The sequence below is a fragment of the Dreissena polymorpha genome, chromosome 5 (genome assembly GCF_020536995.1).
Source record: "Dreissena polymorpha isolate Duluth1 chromosome 5, UMN_Dpol_1.0, whole genome shotgun sequence".
NCBI lineage: Eukaryota > Metazoa > Mollusca > Bivalvia > Myida > Dreissenidae > Dreissena > Dreissena polymorpha.
In genome coordinates this window covers 40,817,833-40,845,409 of record NC_068359.1, presented here as the reverse complement: position 1 = coordinate 40,845,409, position 27,577 = coordinate 40,817,833, and the positions used below count along the sequence as shown (strand labels likewise).

At 35.6% G+C, this 27,577-nt stretch overlaps 2 protein-coding genes across 2 annotated transcripts; one reads left to right on the top strand and one right to left on the bottom strand.

Annotated features, from left to right (window-relative positions):
• Window positions 1-149: 149 nt before the first annotated feature.
• On the bottom strand, window positions 150-15,392 carry LOC127881034 (cyclin-dependent kinase 20-like). Its single transcript, XM_052428621.1, has 11 exons — window positions 15,225-15,392; window positions 8,544-8,644; window positions 6,556-6,629; window positions 6,263-6,302; window positions 5,621-5,809; window positions 5,004-5,125; window positions 4,543-4,605; window positions 4,197-4,248; window positions 3,103-3,174; window positions 2,061-2,216; window positions 150-895 (listed from the first exon to the last, which is right to left on the bottom strand). Exons 2-11 carry the CDS (start codon window positions 8,622-8,624, stop codon window positions 707-709), a joined length of 1,038 nt encoding a protein of 345 aa, XP_052284581.1. The 5' UTR covers window positions 8,625-8,644; window positions 15,225-15,392; the 3' UTR covers window positions 150-706.
• Window positions 15,393-15,430: 38 nt separating this feature from the next.
• Window positions 15,431-27,577, top strand: LOC127881032 (formylglycine-generating enzyme-like). The gene is made up of 8 exons (XM_052428619.1): window positions 15,431-16,036; window positions 18,759-18,833; window positions 19,021-19,103; window positions 20,120-20,242; window positions 21,040-21,154; window positions 21,654-21,770; window positions 24,367-24,426; window positions 24,984-27,577. The coding sequence occupies exons 1-8, from the start codon at window positions 15,590-15,592 to the stop codon at window positions 25,101-25,103; spliced, it is 1,140 nt and encodes a 379-aa protein (XP_052284579.1). The 5' UTR covers window positions 15,431-15,589; the 3' UTR covers window positions 25,104-27,577.

Below are 27,577 nucleotides of genomic sequence, written 5' to 3'. Positions count from 1 at the left end.
CTTTCAGCAGTATAGTTAATTGATGCCTTATTTGATAAAAAAAGCTGCTCTGTCAAACGTTTACAACTATTTTAATAGCGTATGATCTTAAAAGAAGCATTATATTAATTCATTTTATACATTTACACAACAACAAAAAAAACGTAACACACCTGTCTGCTTCTTTATTATAAATTTAATGTATATCACAGATCTACCGGTAACACAAAATGTTCATGTCATACAAGTACATAATAAGGTGAAATACAATCAACGCTTCTTAAATATGTCAATCACATTAAGGAAATGCACTCCCGAATGTAAGGTTTGTTATTTCGCCGCAATCGAAGTAACTTATCGGTATTACCGTAATATAAATCGTTCACCTGAAGCTCTGAGGCAAACAAATATCATCAGGTCAGGGTTTTTTCATTAAAATAAGGCAACACATTTCTCTTTCAAAATCGTTTTCAAAACTATTAATCAATCTATATCGGAATAAAATTTTCCACTTATTAATTCAGCCTTTATAAAAATATACGAACATCAAATTGTGCTTCACTAGTGAAAATGCGATCCCAAACGATGACAAACTACCAATATCTCTAAAAGATCGCATTTCCGTTACAAGCTCGAGCCTATTTACATTCCTTGGCCATGGTGATAAACTAAAGTCTATACCATGTCTAAACTCAAACCACATTAATTGCAATAAAACGGAAAGAGATCATTTAATTTTCACGACATGTGGCGCCAGGAGCTCTGGGTCAATGCAGGACTTGTCAAGTGGGGCCTCTATGTTGTACTGGTGCGCGTTCTGCCGCCGCTGGAGTCCGCGCTGGCTGCGCTGCGGGATCGGCAGCTCTGAGTGGTGAGCCGGAAGTGGTTCCGTGAAGAAATATGGATGCACCAGCGCCTGCACGTATAGACAAAGGGGCAGTTTTACAGAACTGCGGTGGACAGGGCTTGCATATGGCCATAGAGAATGAGTATACATGTACATACACACCAGAGGGTGGTGTGACAGAACTGCAGTACCGTAGACAGGGCTTTCATAGGGCCTAATGAAATGGTTATATTGTGTACTCTTGTCAGATAATCAGTAACTGCAGAAAGTGAAACACTTAAAACTTAACATCATTGCGAATCTGTGGTGACCTTAATCACACTGTGTCTTAATATGCGTACAGATGTTTACACCAGCTATTAACGTGTTATTAAGGTTATGCAGTGACAATAGACATGCGTCAGTAAAAAGGATGACTTCAAATTCTTATTTTGTCTCACAACACCATGAATAAAATAATCCAAACTTAAATTGATGTAAAAAATGTGACATTACTTCTGATATGCGGGAAACATCAAACGCGTAAGTTCACGTGATGGTGCATATTTTTGTAAAGTTTTATCATTCAAGCATCCATAACTAAAAAAATATGAACAACACGAAATCCCAAGGATGGAAGGATGCACAAGGGCTATTAAAATGCATTCCAAAGTTGGAGCATAAACAAATCAAACCGAATTAAAAGGTTACCATGGTTATTTTAACAGTTTATATTTTTCCACAAAAAAAATGATTGTTCCAGTGACACTGTCTTTGTAGAGTAGAGCAATGGATGTGTCTGGATTAAGATTTTAAATATTTCTTGTACAAAAAGCTCAACGGAACAAGCAAAAAATGGATACATGTAATATACTTGTCTGTTAGGAGCAATATAACAAATTTTAAAGCCCTTTTAACTAGATAATGAAAACAAAATATACAACATGGGAAGTTAAGCAGCATATTTAAACTGCTACTGCAGTGAGGATTAGCGTTCGAGCTTACATCAAAGAATCCTTGACGTCTTTTTATAGTCCAGAAGTGCATAACATTAGAATTAAATAACAAACAAAAATATTCAGCAAGCTACTTGAATCTATAAATAAGGTGGTAATTAGTATTTTGTCTCTTCAAGTATTGAAAGAGCATGCAACTGAAGGTAAATTGTTAAGATCTACCCAAGATACATGGTGAAGACTGCAAGCACCTGAGGCCAAAAGGTTCAGATTTTCCCATGACACATGATGTTAAGTACCTCCTTGGCTGATATCCTGTTTTTGGACTGGTACACAAGGAACTTCTTCAGGAGGTCAAGGGCCTCCAGGGAGGCGTCAGGCACCACCTTCTCGAACGGCACCGGGTGAGCCTCAGGGAACGTGATCTTGTTGTAGTCCGGTAACTCGTGCATTCCCTGCCGGCAGTGGTATTGACAGATGAGGATTGTCTCATTATACTTATAGTTAGATAGCCTATTTCATATTGACAAATAAAGCTTGCCTAACAGTTAGATAGACATTTTTTTACAGATTGATAGACAATTGAATATTGACAGATAAAAAATTTCTTAAAGTACTTATACTTTTTCATATTGAAAGATGAGCTTGTCTTACAGTACCATAGATGATTTCATATTGACAGTTTAAGATAGTCTTAAAGTACCAGAGACGATTTCATATTGACATATGAAGCTTGTGTTACAGTGCGATAGATGATTTCATATTGGCAGATGAAACTGTCCTCACAGTTTGTTCGAAATGTTTGATGTTTGTAAACCGACGATTTCATATTGACAATAAAACTTGTCTTGTAGTAGGATAGACAATTTCATATTGACAGATTTAAGTTTGTCTCACAGAACAATAGATAATTTCACATTGACATATGAAGCTTGTCTTACAGTACGATCATTGTCAAGCATTTTCTTTTTATTTCCCTAGTGACTAAGTTTTTACACCATCATATCTAGTTGTGTATTCAACTGAGACTTGAGCAAAAAAGTTGTGTGCTTACTTCTTTATGATAAGAATAAAATATAGCCCATATATGGAGTGTTACTTTAAACCTACTTATTTAAGTCAGATTGAATAAACAAGCCTTAGGGTTATTGAGATGCTTTTGAGTCTGTTTCCTGGGTATAACCAGTACTTGTAATCTTAAGAATATTCCTGCATCCGACATTGAACCTAGGACCTCCCAGTTGCAAGGCACGCACCATTTCCACTATGACCAGGTGACCTGTGTCTATATAGAGTGTTCATAATATAACTGTTAATGACACAATTGCTAGCCATACATACCGGCCATATCTTCTCGTTCGGTGTCCCCAACACTCCCTGTACACAGCACAGCTGCTTGATGTCATTCTCCCCCTAGAGAGAGAAAGAAGACTTATTGAAGTACCTTTAACAATCTGCTTATACTGTTCATTAATGTTAAAGCTCAGCAAATCCTCTTTGTTTTATTTATTATATCAAGCTACAATTCCTATGATATTATATCATGCTACAATTCCTATGATATAATATCAAGCTACAATTCCTATGATATTATATCAAGCTACAATTCCTATGATGTGTTCTATGCATTGGGCATGATATAAATGGCAAGTATTTTATACAAGAAGCACTTAAGGAGCAGAGTAAGATATTAAAATGTTGATTTTAATATTTATCAAAAAGAACTTTGTCAGGATAGAAAACTAAATTGCCATTGTAGAGAAACACACAGGCAGACATGTTTTGCATGACATTCTTATTTGAATTCAAGCTTGGTCAGCTATGTTCAATGCTAAATAACTCTGGAATGTGTAGATATATATTACTCGGGATGAAAAACATTGTCTTGCACATCTACATGTACGCTTAATGGTAATGAGATATTTGTTGTTTCAATGAAAAAACGTTCAGAATGTGGAAGACTATAACTCCACAAACTTTTGATGACTGACCTTCCTACATACTGACATACAGACCACTAGAGTGACTCCAATCAACCAAATATCAGACCACTAGAGTGACTCCAATCAACCAAATATCAGACCACTAGAGTGACTCCAATAAACCAAATATCAGACCACTAGAGTGACTCCAATCAACCAAATATCAGACCACTAGAGTGACTCCAATAAACCAAATATCAGACCACTAGAGTGACTCCAATCAACCAAATATCAAAACTTGTTTTAATGTGATTAAACTACAATTCTAAACAGTTATTTTCTTAAAACAATATATACAAATGTCAGTTTTAAGGTACACCAAACAAAATATTATCAGGAAATACGTGCGACTGAACTTATTCAATAACTTTTATAAAACATGTACAAGGAAAATATACATTAAGTACAAACCCACCATCTGGTGAGCTAAAACTGTGAGCAAATGAAACATACTGGAAAGAGTGGTGAATTGTTCAGCAGTTCTCCAAATATACAGCCTACTGCCCTGCAAACAGAAGGTTTAAGATACTGTTAGAACGGTCTAGAGATGTAGAATAGATATTCATACATTGTTTACAAGGACAAACTATTATTGAAACATTATAAACACAAACCAACACCTAATCGTTTTTAAAATGCAAGACAAATAACATGATCTGTTAATTTCGCTTATTTTTTTTCAAAATTGAACGAAATAACATAATAAAATTTGTTCAAACCAATAATTTGATAACTAATTCATACAGAGATCGAACATAATATCATGCAAGTGATAACTTAAAGGAATAATAGAACCAACCATAGGTCGACTCCTTCATCATACTTCCTTGCACCATACAACAGTTCTGGGGCTCTGTACCATCTTTAATAAACAAATGGCATAGAAATACGATTAAGTGTACACATCACTTATGAAGCTTTTCCACAGAAAAAAACTGAATATTAATAAAAGATTTGAAAGATTGTTGAAAACTATTATCTTACAGAAAATGACTTAAAATTACTACACTGCTTATCAAATAAACTTTAACCACATTGATCATCATCATCATCATCATCATCATCATCATCATCATCATCATCATCATCATCATCATCATCATCATCATCATCATCAATCAGCAGCAGCAGCAGCATTATCCTCCTCCACCACCTCCTCATCATCATCATCATCATTGTCAACGTGATTGTCATCATTTTCCAAACCACCACCACAATATCCTTATTTTGCTATCTATGTCTCTATGTAACGCCCATTACCGAGTGGCCACCTGATGGCTGTACAGTCTGTTGCCCTTGTTCTGGAAAACTCTCGCCAAACCAAAGTCAGCAATCTTCAGGTGTCCCGTAGAACTGATCAGAAGATTGGCAGGCTTAAGATCCTGAAATAGCAAGGCACAAACTGCCTGAATGATTTAAGCTATGACACAGTATAACTCTACATGCTCTTGTATTTTGTGGATCAGCAACTTTTTATTATTCAATCAATTAATTTCAAATTAACGCAGGAAAACTTTATGGCATGAACAAACATTTTCTTTCACATACTTAACAAGTCATTTTTATGACAATTTAATAATTTTCATAACATTGAGTACAAGTATGTATTGATTTTTTAGTGTTATGCATAAAACAAAAACATAGCCATTGATACATGAACATGCAGTGATGCAATAACACTTAAATCAATGCATGTAGGTCTAATTTAGTAAATATCCCATTTTTAATTTACTTTGCCATTCCTCTATGCCCACCTGGGTAAAACAATTAAAATTGAGGCCTTTGAAATTTTCAAGTGGTCTGTGAATTTTTTCCCCTCGTACGCCAGTCTGGCCTGTAAATTGCGAGGGTCTTCCCCATGTCAGAAATATCATTACCCTGTGCATAATGTTGTTCTCGTGACAGAAAGCAACCCCTTTCAGCAGCATGAGCATGTAGGATTTCACCTGGGCCTCTGTGAGGGGCTTATCTGAATTGCGTATAACCTCAGAGAGGTCAGAGGGCATGTACTCAAAGTCCAGCACAAGGGAGCTGCCATGAGGGAACACCTCTCGTAGTTTCACAACCTGTAGGAAGGTTAATTTGTTATTAAACCCTTTACAACATAGATACATATTTTGACGCATTTGTAGTCCCTCAGGAAGTTACATCTAATCAAAGACCTTTCTAACTAGATTCAAGCTTTAAAGGCTTCATTTTAAACCCTAAGATACTGAAGAGCAGCAAACAGCATAAAACCTGAACATATTGCGAGTTACTCGTAGGCTGTTCTGGTTTTATGCTGTTTGCACATAGCCATTTTCACTTTGCTTCTAAGTGGGAAAGGGTTAAATCTTTGACAAATAATCAAACGTTTACATAAAATATCTAAGCTTTCCAACAGGCATTTATTAATAATACATATACACAATATAATAAAATTTCTTCACAATACATGTATTATGGCACCTTCTACAACTTTCATGTTTTAATGTTGTTACTGGACAATCTATAAAGCAGAAATAGAACTGAAGACTTACATATGGATTGTCTTCTATCTCTTGTAAAGCTTTTATTTCTCTAAAAAATAAGACATGCTGTAAACATATGATGTGAACCAAAACTTCCAATTAATTTGAAGATAGAAAGCAGTAACAAAGGAATTATACCATCAATATAAAGTCTAGAATTGCAAAAACAAAAATTGAACCATCCAGATTTATTTAGTAAAAACATTTAATTGTTTATGCAGGTATATTAATTCACTAAAATATTTATATTAACATGATTGATAATTTGAAATTGTAAAAGCAACCAAAGTAAGTTGTAAAACCTGAGAGCAGTATTTGGTATACCATCCTCCAGTTTACGCAATGGGATCTTTTTCAAGGCAACAACTTCGCCACTCTGAAATGATAGGTTACATAAAATCATGATAAACAAATGGCAGCAGTTAAAGCATGAGTTTTTAACATACAAGACGAAAAAGAACATGCTATAAAAAAGTTTGTTTTTATCCTAAAACATGACATTGATAAAAAATCTGTAAGCATCTAATGTTTAGGCAAGACATCTAAGGCCTTTAGATTGTCAATTTTGTACATTTTCATCTTTGTTTTTATCTTTTATGTATTATTAATGCATATAATTAAATGTTCCACAAATCATGTGCACTTAATATTTCTCCTTAACAACAACCCTGTTATAGTGAGTAAATAAAGATTTTTAATAATTAAGTTATATCACTTTTCATATGTAGCATAAATTTATAGTAAAAACTGTTTGCATAGATGGCCTGCAATTAAAGCAGAGTAGTTGGAGGTTGTCATTGGTGATGGCTAAATCTTTCACTTGCGATTTAATTTCATGATTTGCACAGTTTTGATAAAATATCTGTACCAGCCCAATTGGGAAAAATGAGCGCAAATAACCATTTCATTGTAAAAACCCATGGCATGAAATCTTCAAATTTTGGTATTTTAAATTGATTGGTAATTATTTGCACAAACGCATTTAAATATTTTTCCCTGATTGTCAGTACTCATTTGGGACTGATACTATTCCTCAAAGACACTTAACATTTACATATATTATACTGAGACCCTGACTGATACATTTCTAGGGACTCTTTTGACACTGACTCAGGTTGGTCATCATCAAAAGTTTTTATTTTCTTGAAGCCATACCTTGACAACGGCAGGCATCCATAAGGCTGATGTCCTCCTTTATTTTTGTTGTACTTTTCAATATTGTGACTCATTTTATTTACAGAAACGATTCTTTTAACCAGTAAGTTAAAAAAAGAGTGGTGAAAGCAATAGAAAATTAACAAGAAAATGGCCTGATTGATCAAACATGCTGTGTTTTTTTTGCCAGAGTACATGGAGAATGGTGCTTGTGGTTACACACAACTAGACACTTGTATTTGTTCTTTTGCCAATGACGCAATTTTGGAACAAAATTTACACAACTTTACTTTGTGCAGGAATTTTTAACGTTGTATTTTTTTCCTGACAGTTTTCAGGTTCTTTATGAAAAAAAACACAAAACTATCGCTGTTAAAATAAGATTAGTGACTCCAAAGCAAAACTAACGTCAAAAAGTAAATTTGTTTATTTAAATGTGTTTATATCCAAATGATAGATGAGAATTTGTTTACAACTGTTAACTTACAACAGTTTCATGTGCATCAGTTCGCTGTGATGTAATGGATATGGTGTCTGCCTAACGACCGGGAGGTCACAGGTTCAATCCCCACTGTTGGAGCGTTCTTTTGACCTCCCCCAAAGACACAAAGTACTGGTTCTAGGCCCAGGAAACGGACTTGACAGCGTTTCAAATAAGTAGTTAGTACTTTCAATACAATCGAGCTAAAAAAAATAGGTTTAAACTAAACTAAAAGTTTCATGTACATTAACTTAAGTGGACTTTGAAATCAACATTATTTAATAATATCTCTTCCAATTTACCAATAGCAATTCTGGACTGCATTTCTACATCATACTCAGAAAGTGTTACATTAAATAATTATGGGCAACTCTCTAAAAATACTATGTAAATGAGAACGAGTTTTTATTTTGCTACCCAGCAGTATGCTACCAGTATATGTTTGCTTTGCTAATGTAAGAAACACATTAATACCCCAAAGTATAATAAATGTGAAGATTAAAACAAATTCAGGGTTAATTTTTTTTTAATAAGGTCATTATTATTAGGCTAAGTTTTTTTTTCAAACGATAGCTATTGAATTAAAAACAAATATTGTCATTATGGGAAAAGAATCTCAAACATGTCAACCACAGCCCTAATAGATTTGCTTACCTCAATGTGTTTTGCTTTTAGAACGATCCCATGGGCTCCCTCTCCAATTCGTCCCAAGATTGTATAATGTTCCATCACCATTTATGCTAACACATGCTAGCCTGCATACAAGACTTAAATATTAACTATGATGTATTAATTATAGTATTATAGTAATGGGTGCTGGACGTTTCGTGCCACTACCAGTTCGTGCCACTGATATTTGTGTAGGAGGGCATTGTACGTTTCGCCCAACTGATAATATATAGGCGGATAGGTGTGAATAATACCGTATAGAAGGTGTGAATAATAACAGCAAACTTTCGCACCTTTGATTGTAACATCTGTTCAATGTTAAAACAAGATTGTTTTATTTCATGATTGTTTAAGAGTCAATTTACATGCTTAATACAATACATTAACAAAAATTTACATAAAACATTTTCAAAACATTGACATTAACCATAACCAAAAGTGAATGCATACAATCATTTTAACAATATCTAGATTTATTACATAAATATATTAAAACATTTGCAATAAATTGACATTAACAATATCAGAAGTGAATGCATACATACATTTTAACAATATCTAGATTTATTACATAAATATATTGAAACATTTGCAATAAATTGACATAAACAATATCAGAAGTGAATGCATACATACAATTTAAAATGTTTTAATTCACATATACAAAAGTACATAAATATATAAACAAAAATACAACAGCATACTATCCTTTCCTATACATACACAAATCAGATATACAATGTATTGCATTTCAGAAGTCATCATTGTGAATTTTGTCCATGGTTGTGCTCGGTCCCAGCCCGATGATATGGCTGCACGCTCTCAGGAGTTCAGTAGTTGTTATGTCATTGTCTTCATACTTCTCCCAGATCTTGAAGAGTCGCCCGTGCACTTCTTTGAATATTTTCCGGTGTACCCGAGTCAGGGCTTGTTCCGACACTAGGCGGATTGTTAGATCCACTGTTTCTGCCTCACGGCACAACTCGAGGCACGTAAAACCCTAGGTCGCACTGACCCCAGTCTCACACGACAGATGCTGCCATCTTTCACATTCATCGCATGAGTTGGCTTCATCTTCTTCACCAACATTCTGTGCACAGTACACACAAGGATATTCGCAAGCCATTACTAGTTTTGTGAATTCAACAAACAACACACATTTTATACTATCAATAAATCATTTTGTTTTATTTTTACAAACACATACACATGATGCATAAAAAATAACAACACTTTATGTTTTATATTTATTGAACATAATGAACTATTTACAAATATTTGTATAATAAGTTAACAACAATAAATCATTTTATTTTTAGTTATTTATTATTATAATTGTCAACATTGTTGTAATTTTCAACATTAATATACACTCCAATATCATTCACACCTATACGGCATTATTCACACCTATCTGCCTATATATAATCAGTGGGACGTCTACCTCTTTTCAAAATGATCCAAACTCATATCGACCAATAAGTCTAACATCACATGCAGGTAAATTACTAGAAATAATGGTCAAAAATAGATTAGAACACTTATTGGAATCAAATAACATACTAAACCCCTTCCAGTCTGGCTTTAGGAAGGGGCGATCTACTCTTGATCAGCTAGCTAGATTACAACATGATATTCTTTCTGCAAAAAATCAAGGGCAATCAGTATTAGCAATTTTTTTGGACCTTCAGGCCGCCTTTGATTTAACATGGACCTTCGGCATACTAAAAAAGCTAGCTGACTATGGAATCACTGGATACTGTTTCCACTACCTCAGAGCATTCCTAGAGGGCCGTAAAATCCAGGTCAGGGTCGATGGGGAGTTATCAGAGGTAGCCATAACTGACCGCGGAACCCCTCAGGGGTCCGTAATATCCCCAACTCTGTTCTCCCTCATCGTAAACGGTCTACCTGATGCCGTAAAAGACTCAGGAATGGTTATCTCCCAGTTTGCCGATGACTCAGGCACTTGGTTAAAGGGGTCTAACATGTTACGCCTGCAAAAGAGGGCTCAAGCAGGCTTAGACTCCATATGGAAATGGGCAATTGAATGGGGATTCAAAATTTCTCCAACCAAAACAGTAGGAGTACTATTTGGCGAACAATTTCAGCACTCTTTGGACTTAAATTTAGGCGGCACCAAAATTATCTTTGAAAAAGTGGTGAAATTTCTAGGTATGTACCTAGATAAACAGTTAACTTTTACTCACCACTTCAAATATTTGGCAGAAAGGTGCGAAAGGGACCTAAATTTAATGAGAATGTTAAGAGGCACAGGTTTCGGATCAGATAAAAATAGCCTCTTAACACTCTACAAGTCCCTTATACGTCCAAAGCTAGATTATGGAGCCCAAATCTATGCATATGCTAAGCCAAACGCCCTAAAAATGGTTGATGCCATTCAACACAAGGCCCTAAGGATAGCTCTGAGAGCCCTAAACTGTACACCGGGTGCACTGCTAGAGGAGGAGGCCGGTGTGTTACCTCTTGACTTGCGTAGAAAACAACAGTCCCTCAATTTCTGGGCCAGGGTTAAGTCTCGGCATGGTTCAAACCCCGTAAACAAACTTGTCGGGACTGGCACCTTCGTCAAGGGGAAAATACTTAAGCGTAAGCATGTCGCCCTACCTTTTGGTGCGAGTATTAGGACCCTGGTTGAGGATGCCGGTCTCGACAAGGTACATGTAGCAGACCTGAGGCCCTCCAAGGCCCCCCCCTGGACGCTTGGACCCATTGATGTTGACCTATCACTCTCTAATAAAATAACGAAAACTGACTTGCCACAACACATCAAGTCAGAAGCTCTCTCTCTTATAGATAATATGTATGCTGAGCATCTAAAAATCTACACTGACGGCTCCAAATGCCCTAACTCTGGTTTGGTAGCCAACTCTTTTGTAATCCCTTCAAAAAACATTAGTAAAACGCACAGGCTCAGCAACAATCTCTCTATTTTTACAGCAGAACTTTTGGCAATTAAATTCTCTCTGTGCTGGATATTGGTCAATAAACCTACTAAAACTGCTATTTTATCAGACTCAATGTCATCTCTTGAGTCCATAAAAAACAGAAATAGCAGATCTAGGCCTGATATTTTAGCTAGCATTTTGGAACTTCATCAACAGTGCCTAGATAAATCTTTAAAGGTCACATTAGTATGGTGTCCAGCACATGTCAACATCAGTGGGAATGAACAGGCCGACAGGGGGGCCAAAGAGGGCCTCTTGAGGGGGGCCGTAGATGTTGGGGAACCCCTGGCACCTTCTGAGATCTACTCCCTGACAAAGAAATTTGTTTTGGGCGAGTGGAATCTCCGGACCGACAATTTGTCTTCCCGTCGACATACTTTTACTAGACCTGCGAAAACCCTCAGGCCGCCTGACAGATACTCAGCAAGCATTGTGCTTGACAGAGCCATCACGCGCCTGAGGATGGGAACCACCCTATTACCCGGTGGCGCAGGAAAGTATGTCCTCGGTATAGACCCTGCATGTCCTAGGTGCCAGGAACCTCTCACTGCGCCCCACATGCTGCTACACTGTCCTAACCATAAGGCGCAGAGGGACCACCTTGAAGCTGCATTGCACTCCCATGGACTAGTTTTTAACCTTACCAACGTGCTAGACCCCAAGGGAGCAGCTAGTGGCCCGGTCTTCTCTGCCCTCGCCAAATACTTACTAGATTGTCAAATAACTGACAAAATCTAGGTCATTGGGGGAGGGAGAGCAGCCAACACCCACCTAATTATACAGTCTTGTGACTGTTTTCTTTTAAAAATGTGTAATCTCTGCACAAACCTGATGTAATCAAATAATTGTGTTGGATTTGTGGCGCTTTTACACAACCTTTATTTTAGTTTTTAATGGGTTTATTGTTCTACCCCGCCCTTTCTAAATCAGGCCAATGGCATTGACCTGGTCTTCTTTATTTTAATACATTTTTTATGAGAGCATGACGTTAGTCCACCATTTACATTTTTCAGTTTTTTAATATAATCATATTTTAGGGCATTTCTTACTACAAGAAAGGACGAGGCTGTCCAGTAACCTGGGATTGTTGGCTGCATTGCACCCCCTCCCTTCCTCTTTGACACCCCACCCTTTCCCCTTCAAACTCGAAGAACCATGTCGGACTGGAGTGCACGGTGCAGGGCCTTATACCATTATAAACACCTATTTAGCCCTATTTAGGACAAAGTATTGTCGACCTTGTTGAAAGTACTAATCTTGTACCTTGGAGTACATTAAGGATTATTATAACTGCTATCTTGTGTAGCAATTTCCTTATTTTTGTGAAAACTGCTATTTTATATAGCAAATTGCCTTAATTTTATTATTATTGCATTAACTCATGTTAAAATTGCTACTTTTATAGCAAATATCCTAATTTTTATATTAAATTGCTATTTTATATAGCAAATTGCCTCGGTTTTACTGTCTAATTGTCATTTTGGATACCATATAAGGTACTTTAGTATTATTTCCTCCAATGTTATCATCAGTATACTAATAATATTGGATAGATTAGAGCTTTTAGGGTTTATCTTAACGTATCTAGGTAATATTTGGTCTTTTTACCATTTTACATCTTACCATTATCAATTTTCCTTCAATAGTATACAAACTATTTTTCATTTACCGTGCACTCCCTCTGGTCCAGGGGAAACAACCATTGTAGACTTCATCATCACAATTACCTCCCTTAGTACAACTGAGTGACACCACCCCTGCTGGCTCTTCTTTTCCCCCACCCACATCGGCCTACACTTCCATAAAATCTCTCCTTCTTTCAACCCTCCAGGGTGGCAACATGTATTTTAAATATATAAATGCATATAGTCCTGTACATATTGTAAATAAGGTACATCTTGTACAAATTTAGCTGTCTGTCTTATTTTTAACTGTAAAGTACATTGTCTTACCCTTAATTTTTATGTGGCCCTATGAAGGTGACCGTTTGGAGACACGTAAGTTATTGCCCTTAACATATAAGGGTTTATTACTAAACCCACTTTTAAATATTGTTTTAATGCCACTCTGGGGGGATCTCTCTTTTCCATAGCCCAATCCTCCTTAAGTTCCATACAGACAGGGTCTTATGTTGGAGCATTACGGCTATATTCCCTGTCTGCAAGTGTTCAACATTGAGCCACATACATAAACTTGTACTCATTAATTTTTTATCAACTCAATACTCAATTGCAATATTAATATATAATTGAGAGTTACACACTCTATGTGATATCATATATTGTCTTTTTTTTCCTTTCCTTCTCATATAATTGCATTTGCACATGCAACTTCACTCTACATTTGAGAGCTGTTAAATCAGGCTCTGGCATCCCTATTAATAAATGTTCTTAGATATAAACATATCTCTCTTATGATTAGATCTTGTTGTTTGGCGCTTAGTTTAAACTTTAAACATACACATAAAAATGGTACTTGACTATGCATGTAAACATATTGTGGCAATGTTCAACCACTTTGTGATCTGGAAAACCCTCAAATATTATTATTTTGTTACACAAACATATTACACATCTGTGTATTCCTTTTTCTATAATTAATATATTAAAATAGTCCTATTTGGATTCAAATTTTTAAACCACAGATCACAAAGTCTAAAGACTCCAACAAACCCATTGCAGTATATACTGAACAGTGGGTCTGGTAATGATGCTGCCACATACAACAGTATGTGTGTTTTCACCATCTTTACTTATAAAAATTGGGCTATTCTTTCTCTCTCTCCTCCTTAAAAAACAATACAAAGAATAACATACAATAACAACATCATATGAATGATATAAATTAATAAAAAGTACAGTAACGTAACAAAAACATAGTAATCTAATACTATAAAACAACTCCAAGTTCTTTTGGATTAACTCATTCTTTTTCTTTCATTTATATTTTTGCATATAAACCATTATTGTTTACATTTTTCTTAAAAGTACAAAGTCAGCCGTGGGAAAATCTATTTTAAAACGGATTGACCTACTGGCAATCCTTAATAAGAAATTTCGGCCAATCAGCGCCATCGTTATATAAGCGCATCAACCAATTAAAACGCCGCTTTTTTAACCGCGTTAGGCCTATTCACTGTATAGCACTGTGTCTTTTTAACGCTTCATATAAGGGTTATATATTTTTAAACCAATAGATTTTTATTAAGGCACCGCACCAACACTGCAAAGTTTTATATTTATACCAATGGTACAGCCCAGTAAAATCGGGCTGTCCATTGTATGGCCGTTTTCGGCTTTTTATGCAGAGTTCTATGTTAAGCAGTGTGCTCGGGCAATGGTTTTCAACCGAAGTCCCGAGGGTAAATAACCCCATTAGTCAGTACCTCTTTTCAACACAAATATCAGTGGCACGAACTTGTAGTGGCACGAAACGTCTATAAACCATAGTAATAGCTATAACAGAACTAATTAATTTGAGTTTATTGCATTTTTGTTCATTGTATTATACAATAAACACAATTCCAATTAATTTGAGTTCATTTTAATTGTAAATCATCAGTTATGTATGAATAGGATTTAAATTTTAATGAGGGTAAATAAACTGTGTACGGCGCTAACTGAGGGAGCAAATTATAATGTATGTCCGAATAACAACATCCGAAATACGTTTGTATTAATGTAACACAATTATTTACCTTGTCTAAGAAAAAAAAGGCAACGATGACAAAATGCAATGGTATCTGCGCCCTTCAACAGACAGTTGGTTATGTAAATTTCAAATGAATGCTCTTAAATATGTGTTTTAATGACGTTAACAAACGTGTTGTTATGTTCAACAATAATGTATTCGTATTTGTTGTTGTTGTTGTAATTCAGCGAACTTTAACGTCGCTGTCGACTATGCTGTTTGTTGGCGATGTTCATCGTGTACACATCGGTATTAACTGATAACGCAATGACGTTTCCACCTTAAGTTTATTTATCTCATTACAAGATATTTCTTGTTACTGATCAGTAACGTTATCATCTATGATATAGTATATTGAAAGCGGCTTATAAGATGAGATTGGTAAGCTGTCATAATAAAATGGCTTCCGGTTTCGTGGCAGGAATTTTAGCAGTGGTTTTTGTGATTTTACTGCAAGCACATAGACTGTCATGCGAATCATGTAGTTCAGAAACGTGCAATAAAGATGCGGAAACGAAACCCGAAGGTGGCTGTGGCTGCTCAGTCAGTCGGAAGCAGGCCGAGGTCAGTCTAGACGAGAGGCACGTACATGAACAGGCTAAGTACACTGACAATGTGGAGATAGAATTCCAGAGAACTTACCAAATGGTTTTGATTCCTGCAGGGACGTTTACAATGGGGACCAACCAGCCTGTGTTTGTGGCAGACGGTGAGGGACCTGCAAGGAAAATGACAATCAATGAATTTTATCTAGATAAATATGAAGTTAGTAACGCAGAATTCCAACTGTTTGTAAAGAATACTGGATATAAAACAGAGGTAATACCAAACATTCCAAATACTGTGTGCTATATATAAACATTTTCCTGTCAGAATATATAAAATAGGCTTTGATTATAACTAATTTATGATAACAATTATATTTCATTAATACAATAAAATGTTTATTACATTTATGGCAGTCAAATATGTTCTAAGTGTTTTATGAACAGGTTGAGATCAAAACTATACTGTATGTGAAATAGATACAATAAACAGATACACCAGGCTCAAGCCAAGGGCGTAGCTAGGCATACGCAAATACGCACGTGCATACCCTGTTTGGAAAAAAATACAAAATTTAAGTGATCGAAAAATGCAACAAAATGTGATGCCTTACCCGGGTTAGGCATATTTTTAAAGCGAGAGATGTGTTTTCATATCGAAAACACTTAAACTGTCTTAAATTTTGTTGTTTTTTTTCGACTTCATAGAATACGCAAGATTTACCATTTGCGAGGTCACGTTTCTTTTGGTGGTGACTATACATAACATTATTATCGACACTGCGCTCTATCATTAGTTTTCTACTATATGTATTTGAATGGATTGTTTACGAAGTGGGTGATTTTAAGAATGGCTGCTAATTTGATGTCGCCCCCGGACAGAGACGTTTCGACGGAAAATCAGACCAGCCAACATCCAGTATAGATAAAGTACAACTGTTGACTGCTGACTGGAGCAATGTTCATTTGTATAAGTTCCCTGTTAGGTAGGTTAAATCTTAGTGTACTCTGTGCATGCAAATTCATGAAATTCAAAATCTTTTCCAAATAATCATAATTTTGTAAAATACTGAGGTATGACAGTTCCAAATATAGTTGCTATGTTCTGGCAAAGGTTTAAATCATCAGAAACGCGTTACTATATTTTATGTGCACAAATTTGAAATGGGTCATATTTTTAGGCTAGCTACACCTCTCACCAAAAATAGCGTAACATGTTATTGATCTTATTTTGTTACCAATCATTATTTTCATTACAGAGGTTCAAGATCGCTTCAACCGAAATATTTCAAGAACTATTCCTGGCTGCGGTACTCTGATAAGACCAATGGAGTGTTCTGTGCTCCTTGTTACCTATTTGCTGGTGATACTAAATACCCCCATTTGATCAGGCAGCCATACCTGGATTGGAGCAACGTGTCTTCCACTCTGAAGAAGGACGAGAAAAACCGTGACCATATTGCACCAGTAGTAAGGGTGGACGATTTCTTAGCAATTGAACGAGTTAAAAAGAAAGATATTGAGTGTACCTTAAATGCAAATTACAACGCTCTTGTAGAGAAGAACAGAAAAATTATTGTAGGCATCGTGGATCTAATTGTGTTGTGTGGAAAACAAAATATTGTTTTACGTGGCAGTGACGATGAGGAAATGGGAAATTTCAGAGCGTTGTTGAAACGGAAGGCAAAACTTGACCCTATCATGAGAGAACACCTAGAATGCGGAGATCGTAAGACAATGTATTTATCCCCACAGATCCACAACAAACTGATTAAAATATGTGTATCTATGATCGCGTCAGATATTGTCAAAGCATGCAACAAGTCGTTCTGCTTCGGAATCGTGGCGGACGAAGCCACCGATGCTGCCACTATGGAGCAAATGGCTCTCTGCCTTCGATTTTACGATGAAGAGAAAGCATGTGTCCGGGAGGAGTTTGTTGGGATTGCTGAGTGCAAGTCTACCACCGGCGAAGCTCTGGCTAATGCCTTCCTCGAGAACCTTCAAGCTCTTGGAGTAAACATTCAGAAAATGCGCGGCCAAGGTTATGATGGTGCGGTCTGTTCGGGAGGCAGAAGGGGGTCCATCGTCGCGAGAGCTGTTTACTTTAATTGCATGTAATACAGGATACCTTGCATTAATTAGAATGTAAACAGTTTACGTGTATTTTAAAAGTAGTTTGCTATAGGTAGAGAATACAAGACGAGATGTAAGTGACTAGAGTTATCGAGTAAATATGATAGACATAGTTGCTATCTAAAAGATGGTTATGTTGCTTTATAATGTCTCTTTTATTTGTGTTTTAACAATACAAATTAAGATTTAGTTACTTTTATCCAAAAGTGGTCATATTTTATACCATACCATATCATGGTTTTATTTAGACATACATTAAATGATATGCCCCGAGATAATTCTAGAATATAAATCTTCAAGCAAAATCGCATGTTTTAAAATCGAAGATAAATGGTATCATATCAGAGTTTATCACGCCATATTTTGATATATATTTTCACACTATGATATGGTCAGAAACCTCTCTAGAATGAACGTACGGCTTCGTATAGATAAAAAAAATTGGGGGGAGCATGCCCCAGGACCCCCCTAGCATGCCGTTTGCATACTAAAAAAATCAGTCCAGCTATGCCCCTGCAAGCCATGATATGTATACTGGGAATATAACATGAATGTGTTGTTCGAATTGGATGGCAAGAGCTGATTTAGTGACATATTTGATAAGCCCACGATTCACACCACTTCAACCATATATTCCCTTTTCTATATATTTTCTTACTACATTAAAATCAAAAGTACATTTTTGCCATCCCCTTTGAAACGGATTTCATACTAAGATAAAAAAATCCTATCTGATGTTCTGTGTTTGATACCACAAATATATTCAGTCAGATAATCTATAGGTATATAATAAATCAAAGTTTTTTGCCCTGGTTTTTTAAGATCATATAAAGCTTTGTTTTTTTTATTCATTCAAACAGGCAGAATCGTTTGGAAACTCATTTGTGATGGAAACATACCTGGATAAAAAGGTCCTGGAAAAAGTTACACAGGCAGTAAGTTAAATAAGTTAATCAGATGATTTTTTTTCAAGATAATAAATACAAAATACTTTCACTCATTTACAGTATCTTAGTTTTCGAAAATAATATAATGTATAACAATATAATTCACTTCAATATTTTTTTTATTTTCTGTAAGCATTGTTAGTGAAGTACCTGCAGTGCTCTGTGTTGTGTCCAGGTAGCAGCAGCCCCCTGGTGGCTGCCAGTTGACGGTGCTGATTGGAGACACCCTGAGGGGCCAGACACCAGCATTGAGGACAGGTAGTTGCTTCCAATATGGCTCAGTAGCAGTGGATTTTTTAATGTATTTTCCTAGATAATCTAAGCTATTTTGCTTAATTTTGTAAAATAATTTAGTCTTGAACCATTTCTGATTCAGTTGTCTGGGTAGAACTTGTACAGCTTCCTTGTTAAAACCAGCACTTAATGTTTTTATGTGACCATGTGCACAAACTCTGAATACTGAATAGCATTTCTGATCTAAGTAGTTGATGTTGGTGTTTGCTCAGTAGACTTTAATGCTTTACATTTGCTGGCAATGCAGACGATGATCCCATGTTATGTCAGTTGGACAAAAAAAAATTGAATCAAACTATAACTTTGCTTGAAAAGATTAGCCATTTTTCCCTTAGAAATAATGATAGCTTTATCATTCATGCTATTTTATGATATTAATTTAGTATCTGAAAGTTGAGTCATGATGAAGTAAAGCTAGTCATTTTGTTTATTTTATTTTTTTTTGCCAAAAAAATCTTTAATTAAATAAATAATGTATTTTATTTGTACAAAAGTAGTTAACATTTGTTTGATGATAAAAAGTATGTAAATTGAGTGAGCACAAATTTTATTCAGGAATCACACAAATATAAGTATGCCTATAATTGGACCCAATTATTGGGACTCAAGCCAGCACAGGTACTTAAAAAAATTGTGTTGGTCCTTATATATATAACTCTTATTATATATATAAGGACCAAACAATTTTTTTTTCAAGTACCTGTGCAAGCCAGTCTGTTTAGAATGCTGCAAGTTTTTAGACATTGAATTCAGGATACTATATGGAATTTATGGGAAACACACAAAACGAGTAATTAGTACCTAAACACAGTGGTAAAACTGATAAATTGTACCACTTTGCCTGTGTTTTGAATTTTAATAAAAAGTTCAAAAATATACATGAGATGCAAGTTTCATTAAAATGGAGAAAAGTTATATTGAGATGACAATGACAATAGCCAGTTTTCAATATTTAATGTACATTGCTTTGTCCTTAATAGAATGGACCATCCAGTGCTGCATGTGTCATGGAACGACGCAGTAGCGTTCTGCAAGTGGGCCGGCAAGCGCCTACCCACTGAGGCTGAGTGGGAGTTTGCATGTAGAGGGGGCAGGGACGACAAGTAAGATGTCTCGTGTAGCCAAAGTCTCTTGATTGTATCTCCTAGAGTTAACTGAATTGTTTGCATGTAGAAGGGGCAGGGACGACAAGTAAGATGTCTCGTGTTGCCAAATTCTCTTGATTGTATCGCCTAGATTTAACTGAATTGTTTGAATGTAGAAGGGGCAGGGACGACAAGTAAGATGTCTCGTGTAGCCAAATTCTCTTGATTGTATCTCCTAGATTTAACTGAATTGTTTGAATGTAGAAGGGGCAGGGACGACAAGTAAGATGTCTCGTGTAGCCAAATTCTCTTGATTGTATCTCCTAGATTTAACTGAATTGTTTGAATGTAGAAGGGGCAGGGTCGACAAGTAAGGTGTCTCGTGTGGCAAAAGTCTTTTGATTGTGTCTCCTACATCTTACTGAATTGTTTGGGAAAAAAAGACCTGCGTGAGATCTTGAAATAGTGTATTGAGTTTGCATAAATTGATGCATATTCCATAGCCTTCATTCAGATTGGTGATACCTAACACAAACTATATAACCAGAGCCTCAGAAGTTGTTTAAAGATGTCAAAATTTAGAAAGAATCTGTTGTGAATAAAGTTGAATATCAGCCAGTTTTAGAAATGTTACAAAATTATATTAGTACAAGTATACAATTGCAAACTCCTGTAGTAGAGGCAGTTCAATAAAAGGATTTAGATTTATGTTTGCAATTTTTGCTAAATTGCATGTGTTTGTCTCAAAGTGTTTAGGTATTTGTATGATGTCTCAAACTTTTCAAATTTAAGTATAAAATTGTTTATAAATACAGGTTATATGCCTGGGGAAACAGCGAGAATCCAAAAGAAAAGCACTGGATGAATATCTGGCATGGAGAATTTCCCAAGGAAAACACAGCAGACGATGGTTACACTGGATCTGCACCGGTAGTGATTGGTTGTGATTGGTTGTTTTATTTGAGCCTCGCTCTGGAAAAACTGGGCTTAAATCATGTGCGTAAAGAACTGGCCCAGGTAAGCATGTGCAGTCTGCACAGGCTAATCAGGGACGACACTTAAACTTGATTTGCATTGAGCACAGACTTTATGGGATGATACTTTTCACACATTCATTTATCTCAATTATGCCAGAAGAGGCCCTTTTTATAGCAGTGAACTTGAAATCTATAAGCATAGAAATTCGAAGTTCACAGTGATTATCAAATAAGCAAAAAGAAACACCCGTATATTATATGAGGAATATTCATGAATATTCACACATTTATCATTATTAATGCACAATGGCTAGAACAGCATTATCTAAAGAAGAAAATTGAAACATGAATTCATACCACGACTTATATTCCTCGATGCACCATGATCACTGTTCCATGGCTTTCACACTATCATTCACATCTTGTCATCATGTTCTTTTATTGTCACCCAGGTAACAGAATACCCAGAGCAGAACAAGTTTGGTGTGAAGAACATGATCGGCAATGTGTGGGAGTGGACCCAGGACTGGTGGGAGACCAGCCACAACACCACACCCAAGAACAACTATGTGAGTATCTGTATATGAGTCTTGCTGTGTGAAAATGGGGCTTAACGCATGTGCGTAAAGTGTTGTCCCAATATTAGCCTGTGCAGTCCACATAGGCTAATCAGGAACAACATTTTTGGCTTTAATGATATTTTTTGTTACAAGGAAGTCTTTTCTTTACAAAAATCCACTTTAGGCAGTGGTTGACGGACTGCATGGGCTAATCTGGGACAAAACATGCATTAAAGGGGCCTTTTCACAGATTTTGGCATATTTTGAAGTTTGACATTAAATGCTTTATATTGATAAATGTAAACATTGGATCTTAAAAGCTCCAGTAAAAAATCAAGAATAAAATTTAAAAAAGGAAAAAAAGTAGCCGGTACCAGGGCTTGAACCAGTGACCCCCAGAGTCCTGGAGTTAGTCTATTCCGCCTGGTATACACAGTTTCAGTATTTTATACCTTATATAAGCAATCTTCGTAGTTTCGTAAATTTAAACGACAACAACAGAACTCTCCAAATTATTCAATCGTTTCGCGTTGGAAGGCTTTATAATTTTTAGGTTTTTTAAATCGTCAAAAGATATATAAAATGGCTATTTTATACTATGGTAAATGTTCAGTAATACTGTTTCCTCACAAATATCATAACTAAAACGAAAATTTGCGAATCTGAAACAACTTTTTTCAATTTTGTCAATTTACCAAACAGTGAAAAGATCCCTTTAAGGCTCATAAGCATTTTGAAATGCTATTTTGACCTGCTGATGATATGAATAGTTTAATATTTACTATCAATTTAAAAAAAAGCGTTGTAACAACATGGTAAAAATATTTAAATTGATTATACAGTTGTTTTTTTTACTTATTACTGGTGCTGTGGGTAATTCTGTAACTGCCCTAAAGCTACAACTCCTTCCATATATGCTTTTTGAAAACGATGATTATATTGGTATTTATCTTGATTAAATTAATAATACAGACCCGTTCCTTAACAACACTGACAACTTAAAGTCTTTATACAATGTTTATTTCAATATTTAATCAATTTGTGTCTATTACCTCAAAAGGTTAAAAATGTAATGTAGGGGAATACATGTTTTATAATGAGCAATTGCACTTTTGAGTCTATGCATTACACCACTAAGATTATTTTGTTTTATGTGAGGAAATTTGTTGTGTTTATGTTTACACTTTAATGGGAAAAAACGCAATTAAAGGGCATAGTGATGGTCTTTTTTTATGGCAGACTTTAGATACTCTCAATGTTATATGGATAAAATTGTGAAGAAACAATATATGTAATACCCATATATAAAAGGACCCGCAATAGCTTTTTGCGGTTTATGTTAATCGGATTTGAACGCATGCCTACTAACATAGACTACTTCATTGATAATATAACTACACTACAGTCATGTTATGGATAGTGCGAACGCCTAAAGTGCTACTTCATGTACATTTCATTCATTAAGATGTTACTACTGCATTTAATAAATACTTATTGAAAGATAATCTTATGTATGAAAATATTAAACCATATTAACTGGCAATACGCCCTTTAAGCAGTTAGGTAAACTTAGTATACAAATCAATTAATTTCCTGGGGCTCAAAAAGCACATTAGTAAGACCTCCATGCAGGTAATACATTTTAGAATTCTGTAAAGAACAATCTTGTAGGTATTAAACAAATGTTAAAATTCATTGAAACACTGAGGAAACAGCACACTGCTAGAACTCATTGTTAAAGTTTAATCTAAGACAGTGCTTGTGTTTAAGAAGAATCAATAGGCACCTTTACACTGCTAACCACTACTTTACAGCATGTCTCTTTAATACACTACAAAGTACCGTAAGTTGCAGCGTTAAGCTTGCCCCAATGTATAACATGCATGCGATTTTTATGCCCCCGGTAGGGTGGCATATAGCAGTCGCATTGTCCATCCGTCAGTTTGTCCGTCTGTCTGTCTGTCCATCTGTCTGTCTGTCCATCACACTTTTGCATTTAGGTTTCGAAAAATGCTCATAACTTCTATGTCCCTTCAGATGTAACCTTCATATTTGGTATGCATGTGTATATGGACAAGGTCTTTCCATACGCACACAAATTTTGAAGTTAAAAAACTTGACCTTGAACTTAGGGTCCGCGGTTTGGTTTCGAAATCTGCGTTAAGGTTTCGAAAAAGCATTTTTCGGGGGCATATGTCTTCCGATGGAGACAGCTCTTGTTTAAAGCCAAAATGGTAAAGTCAAACAAATATGTTGGTATTTTAGTTTGAAAATTCAGTAGGATTTGCTTTGAATAATGAATAATTATCCAATACAAGCAGTTTAAGCTTAAAAATAGGTTGGCACACTTGGCACGTTAAAACTCATATTTTTCTCTATTTACCCCTTTAATTTTGATGATTACTTTTCCTTTATGCCAAAAGGTTAAAATGTAGCCAAAGCAATCCAGCAAATGTTCATTGAACCTAAATTGTTTCATGCAAAATTTTTGCTCAGCGTTTTACTTTTGTTAAATTATCGCGTTAATACCATAAAAATGCTACCGATTTTGGCACCAGTTTTGCGGGGATTAAAAGGCAATAATTGAAATTTGTACGTGTTACAGAAGGGACCAGCCTCAGGCACAGACAAAGTAAAGAAAGGAGGATCTTTCCAGTGTCACAAGGTAATCTGTTTTACACGTCAGATGCCTTATATCGATGGTTTGATATAGGACAGTCTTCCATCAATGTTTTTATACCCTCTGTTACAAAGCAGGTGGGGTATACTGAAATAACCATGGACATCTGGATGTCAGTCTGTCTGTTGACACAAACTTCTCTTAAGGCGTTCTCCAAAACTTTTCAACATACAACATTTAAACTTGCCAGGAATTATTCCTTGTTCTTTTTTATGCATGCACAGTTTGTATAGTCCTACACTAACAAATTGCAAAAGGTATGCCCCTTTTTTAATAAAGGCATTTTCTAACACATGCTACATATTATGACCTGCAGCATTGGTATTGTGACAAATTCTAGTTTCAGATTGTTTTAAGAAATTGCATAATTTTAATATTAATACTAATTTTGATTTACAAAACAATGATGAAAGGTTCATTTTTAGGATGCGCTGTGTACTAGACCCAAAAATGTATGTTATACATTATTTTAAATATTTTTATGTCAAGCACAAATAAGATTGCCTTGTAATTTTTATATATGTGTTGCTGATGTTTTCCAGTCGTACTGTTACCGGTACCGCTGTGCAGCCCGCAGTCAGAATACTCCTGACAGCTCTGCACACAATCTGGGCTTCCGATGTGCTAGCGACACACTGCCAGACTATCTCAAGAATTCCTAGTCAGTAGTGGTTTGTCAGACTGTTGTTCATATGGAGACTTGTGGTGCTACTTATGTACAAGATTTTCATGCTTTAACTAATTGTTCTGTTTTATGATATGTTATTATCTATTTTTTAGTATATAATAATAATATAGACAATCATTCATTGTTATGCTCCCCCCCAAAAAAATTTTGGGGGAGCATATAATCGCCGCTTTGTCCGTCCGTGCACAATTTTTGTCCGGGCTATTTCTCAGCAACTAATGACCGGAATTCAATGAAACTTTATTGGAAGCTTCACTACCAAGAGGAGATGTGCATATTATCAGCGGGTTTTGGTCGGATGATTTTTCACAGAGTTATGGCCCTTTGAAATTTTCCATTAACTGTACATATAGTGCATTTCTTGTCCGGGCTATTTCCCAGCAACTAATGACCGGAATTCAATGAAACTTTATGGGAAGCTTCACTACCAAGAGAAGATGTGCATATTATCAGCGGGTTCTGGTCGGATGATGTTCCACAGAGTTATGGCCCTTTGAAATTTTCCATTGTACATATAGTGCAATTCTTGTCCGGGCTATTTCTCAGCAACTAATGACCGGAATTCAATGAAACTTTATGGGAAGCTTCACTACCAAGAGGAGATGTGCATATTATCAGCCGGTTCTTGTCGGATGATTTTTCACAGAGTGATGGCCCTTTGAAATTTTCCATTGTACATATAGTGCAATTCTTGTCCGAGCTATTTCGCAGCAACTTATAACGGGAATTCTATGAAACTTTATGGGAAGCTTCACTACCAAGAGGAGATGTGCATATTATCAGCCGGTTATGGTCGGATGATTTTTCACAGAGTTATGGCCCTTTGAAATTTTCTATAAACTGTACATATAGTGCAATTCTTGTCCGGGCTATTTCTCCCCAACTACTGACTGGAATTCAATGAAGCTTTATGGGAAGCTTAACTACCTTGAGGAGATGCGCATGTTATTTGTGGGTTTTGGTTAGATGATTTATTTAGATAGTTATGGCCCTTTGAAATTTTTAATTTTTAAGTTGCTAAACCATCCATCGTATTATTTTGTCCAAAGTTATGCCCCTCAAGATGTTTCCTTTTATCTGAATATATAGTGCAATATTGTGACAAAAAAACCTTTGGGGAGCATCACCCGTCTCCGACGGTTTCTTGTTTTGATAGTGATTATGCCTTTTTTGTATGACATTTTCACAAGTTGTATTGCACTTTTTACACATACATAAAAAAGTATTAATATTGGTGTGTATAATTAAATTGTTGCGTTAGTATTTTTGATGTAATATACATGTACAATGAACTTCGAACACAATTCAACATAGAACAATCCTTAAAAAGTATACTGATTTCAACAGATTTGATTATGATATTTCTGAATGTTGTGCAGTACATGTATGTGTTTGCTATCAGTACAATTCTGAATATTTTAACCAGGTACCAACTTAGTTTAAAACCCTGGTTATAAGATAGAAGTATTGCGGGCTGGCGGCATCAGACTGGTAGTTTCTGTTTATGAACTTTAGTGTGCATTAACCAGTCTTGATGAAACTTTGGATACAGCAAGCTTGCATGTAGACCTAGCTTAGCGTTGTATTAGGGGCATGTAATTTCAAGGTCACTGTTACTAAACTATTATTAGTTTTGATGTAGAAATTGCACTGAAATTTTGTGTCGGGGTTGCTGAAATGGAGACCTAGCTTGGGATTGCTTTTGGGCAAGTAAGGTCAGGGTCACCTCTATTAAAAAATAAAAAACTATATAACTAGAGTTAGAATAGAGGAATTGCCATGAATGTTTGTTTGTAACTTACTTGTATGAATTCTAGCATGGGAGATCCTTTGGGGCCAGTCAGGTAAAGTTAGCTTACATGTATATCTAGCTTGGGATCTCTTGGGTCAAGCATGGTCAAGGTCACAGCTTTTTAAAATAGAAAAACTATCCACCAAAAAGCAAGATTTGTTTATGCTGGTAGTGTTGTGAGAAATTCAAGGTCACTCCCATTTACAAAACTGTTGTTTACTAGATCTACTAACTTGCCTTTGGTGTGGAGGTATTTACCGGAAATTGTGTATGGATATACAAACCTATTAAAGCTTGAGATTGCACAATGTTTTTAATTTAATGTATGCCTTAAACTTTGAAATCCTGCATTTATTGGCATTACCATGTGTATTGTTTTGTACATTTAAGGGCGATCAGGTTCAATTTTATAACTACATTTACACTTCATTTTATGTCTAATCACCCTTACATATAGTCTAACATTCTGAGCATTGTATTTCCACTTCATTTGTAAGGTAACTTACAGGGAGAGATCTTGTTCAGTTAAATCTAATGATTTTAAAAGCAAATTTGCAGCAAAGGTCACATCAGTCTTTGTTCATTTTAAATATTGATTGTTAATTTAATTACAATTGTTTAATTTAAGCTTGATACCATTAAAAGCTTTTGGCTTA

Bases quoted from the DNA above. Each gene is read 5' to 3' on its own strand.
- LOC127881034 (XM_052428621.1), bottom strand. From the start codon at position 8,624: ATGGTGATGGAACATTATACAATCTTGGGACGAATTGGAGAGGGAGCC. The intron at 5,810-6,262 runs GTAAGTCTTCAG...ACCTTCCTACAG, and splicing joins AGATAGAAGACAATCCATAT to GTTGTGAAACTACGAGAGGT. The intron at 5,126-5,620 runs GTAATGATATTT...TTGCTATTTCAG, and splicing joins AGAACAACATTATGCACAGG to GATCTTAAGCCTGCCAATCT.
- LOC127881032 (XM_052428619.1), top strand. From the start codon at position 15,590: ATGAGATTGGTAAGCTGTCATAATAAAATGGCTTCCGGTTTCGTGGCA. The intron at 18,834-19,020 runs GTAAGTTAAATA...TGTTGTGTCCAG, and splicing joins TGGAAAAAGTTACACAGGCA to GTAGCAGCAGCCCCCTGGTG. The intron at 24,427-24,983 runs GTAATCTGTTTT...GATGTTTTCCAG, and splicing joins GATCTTTCCAGTGTCACAAG to TCGTACTGTTACCGGTACCG.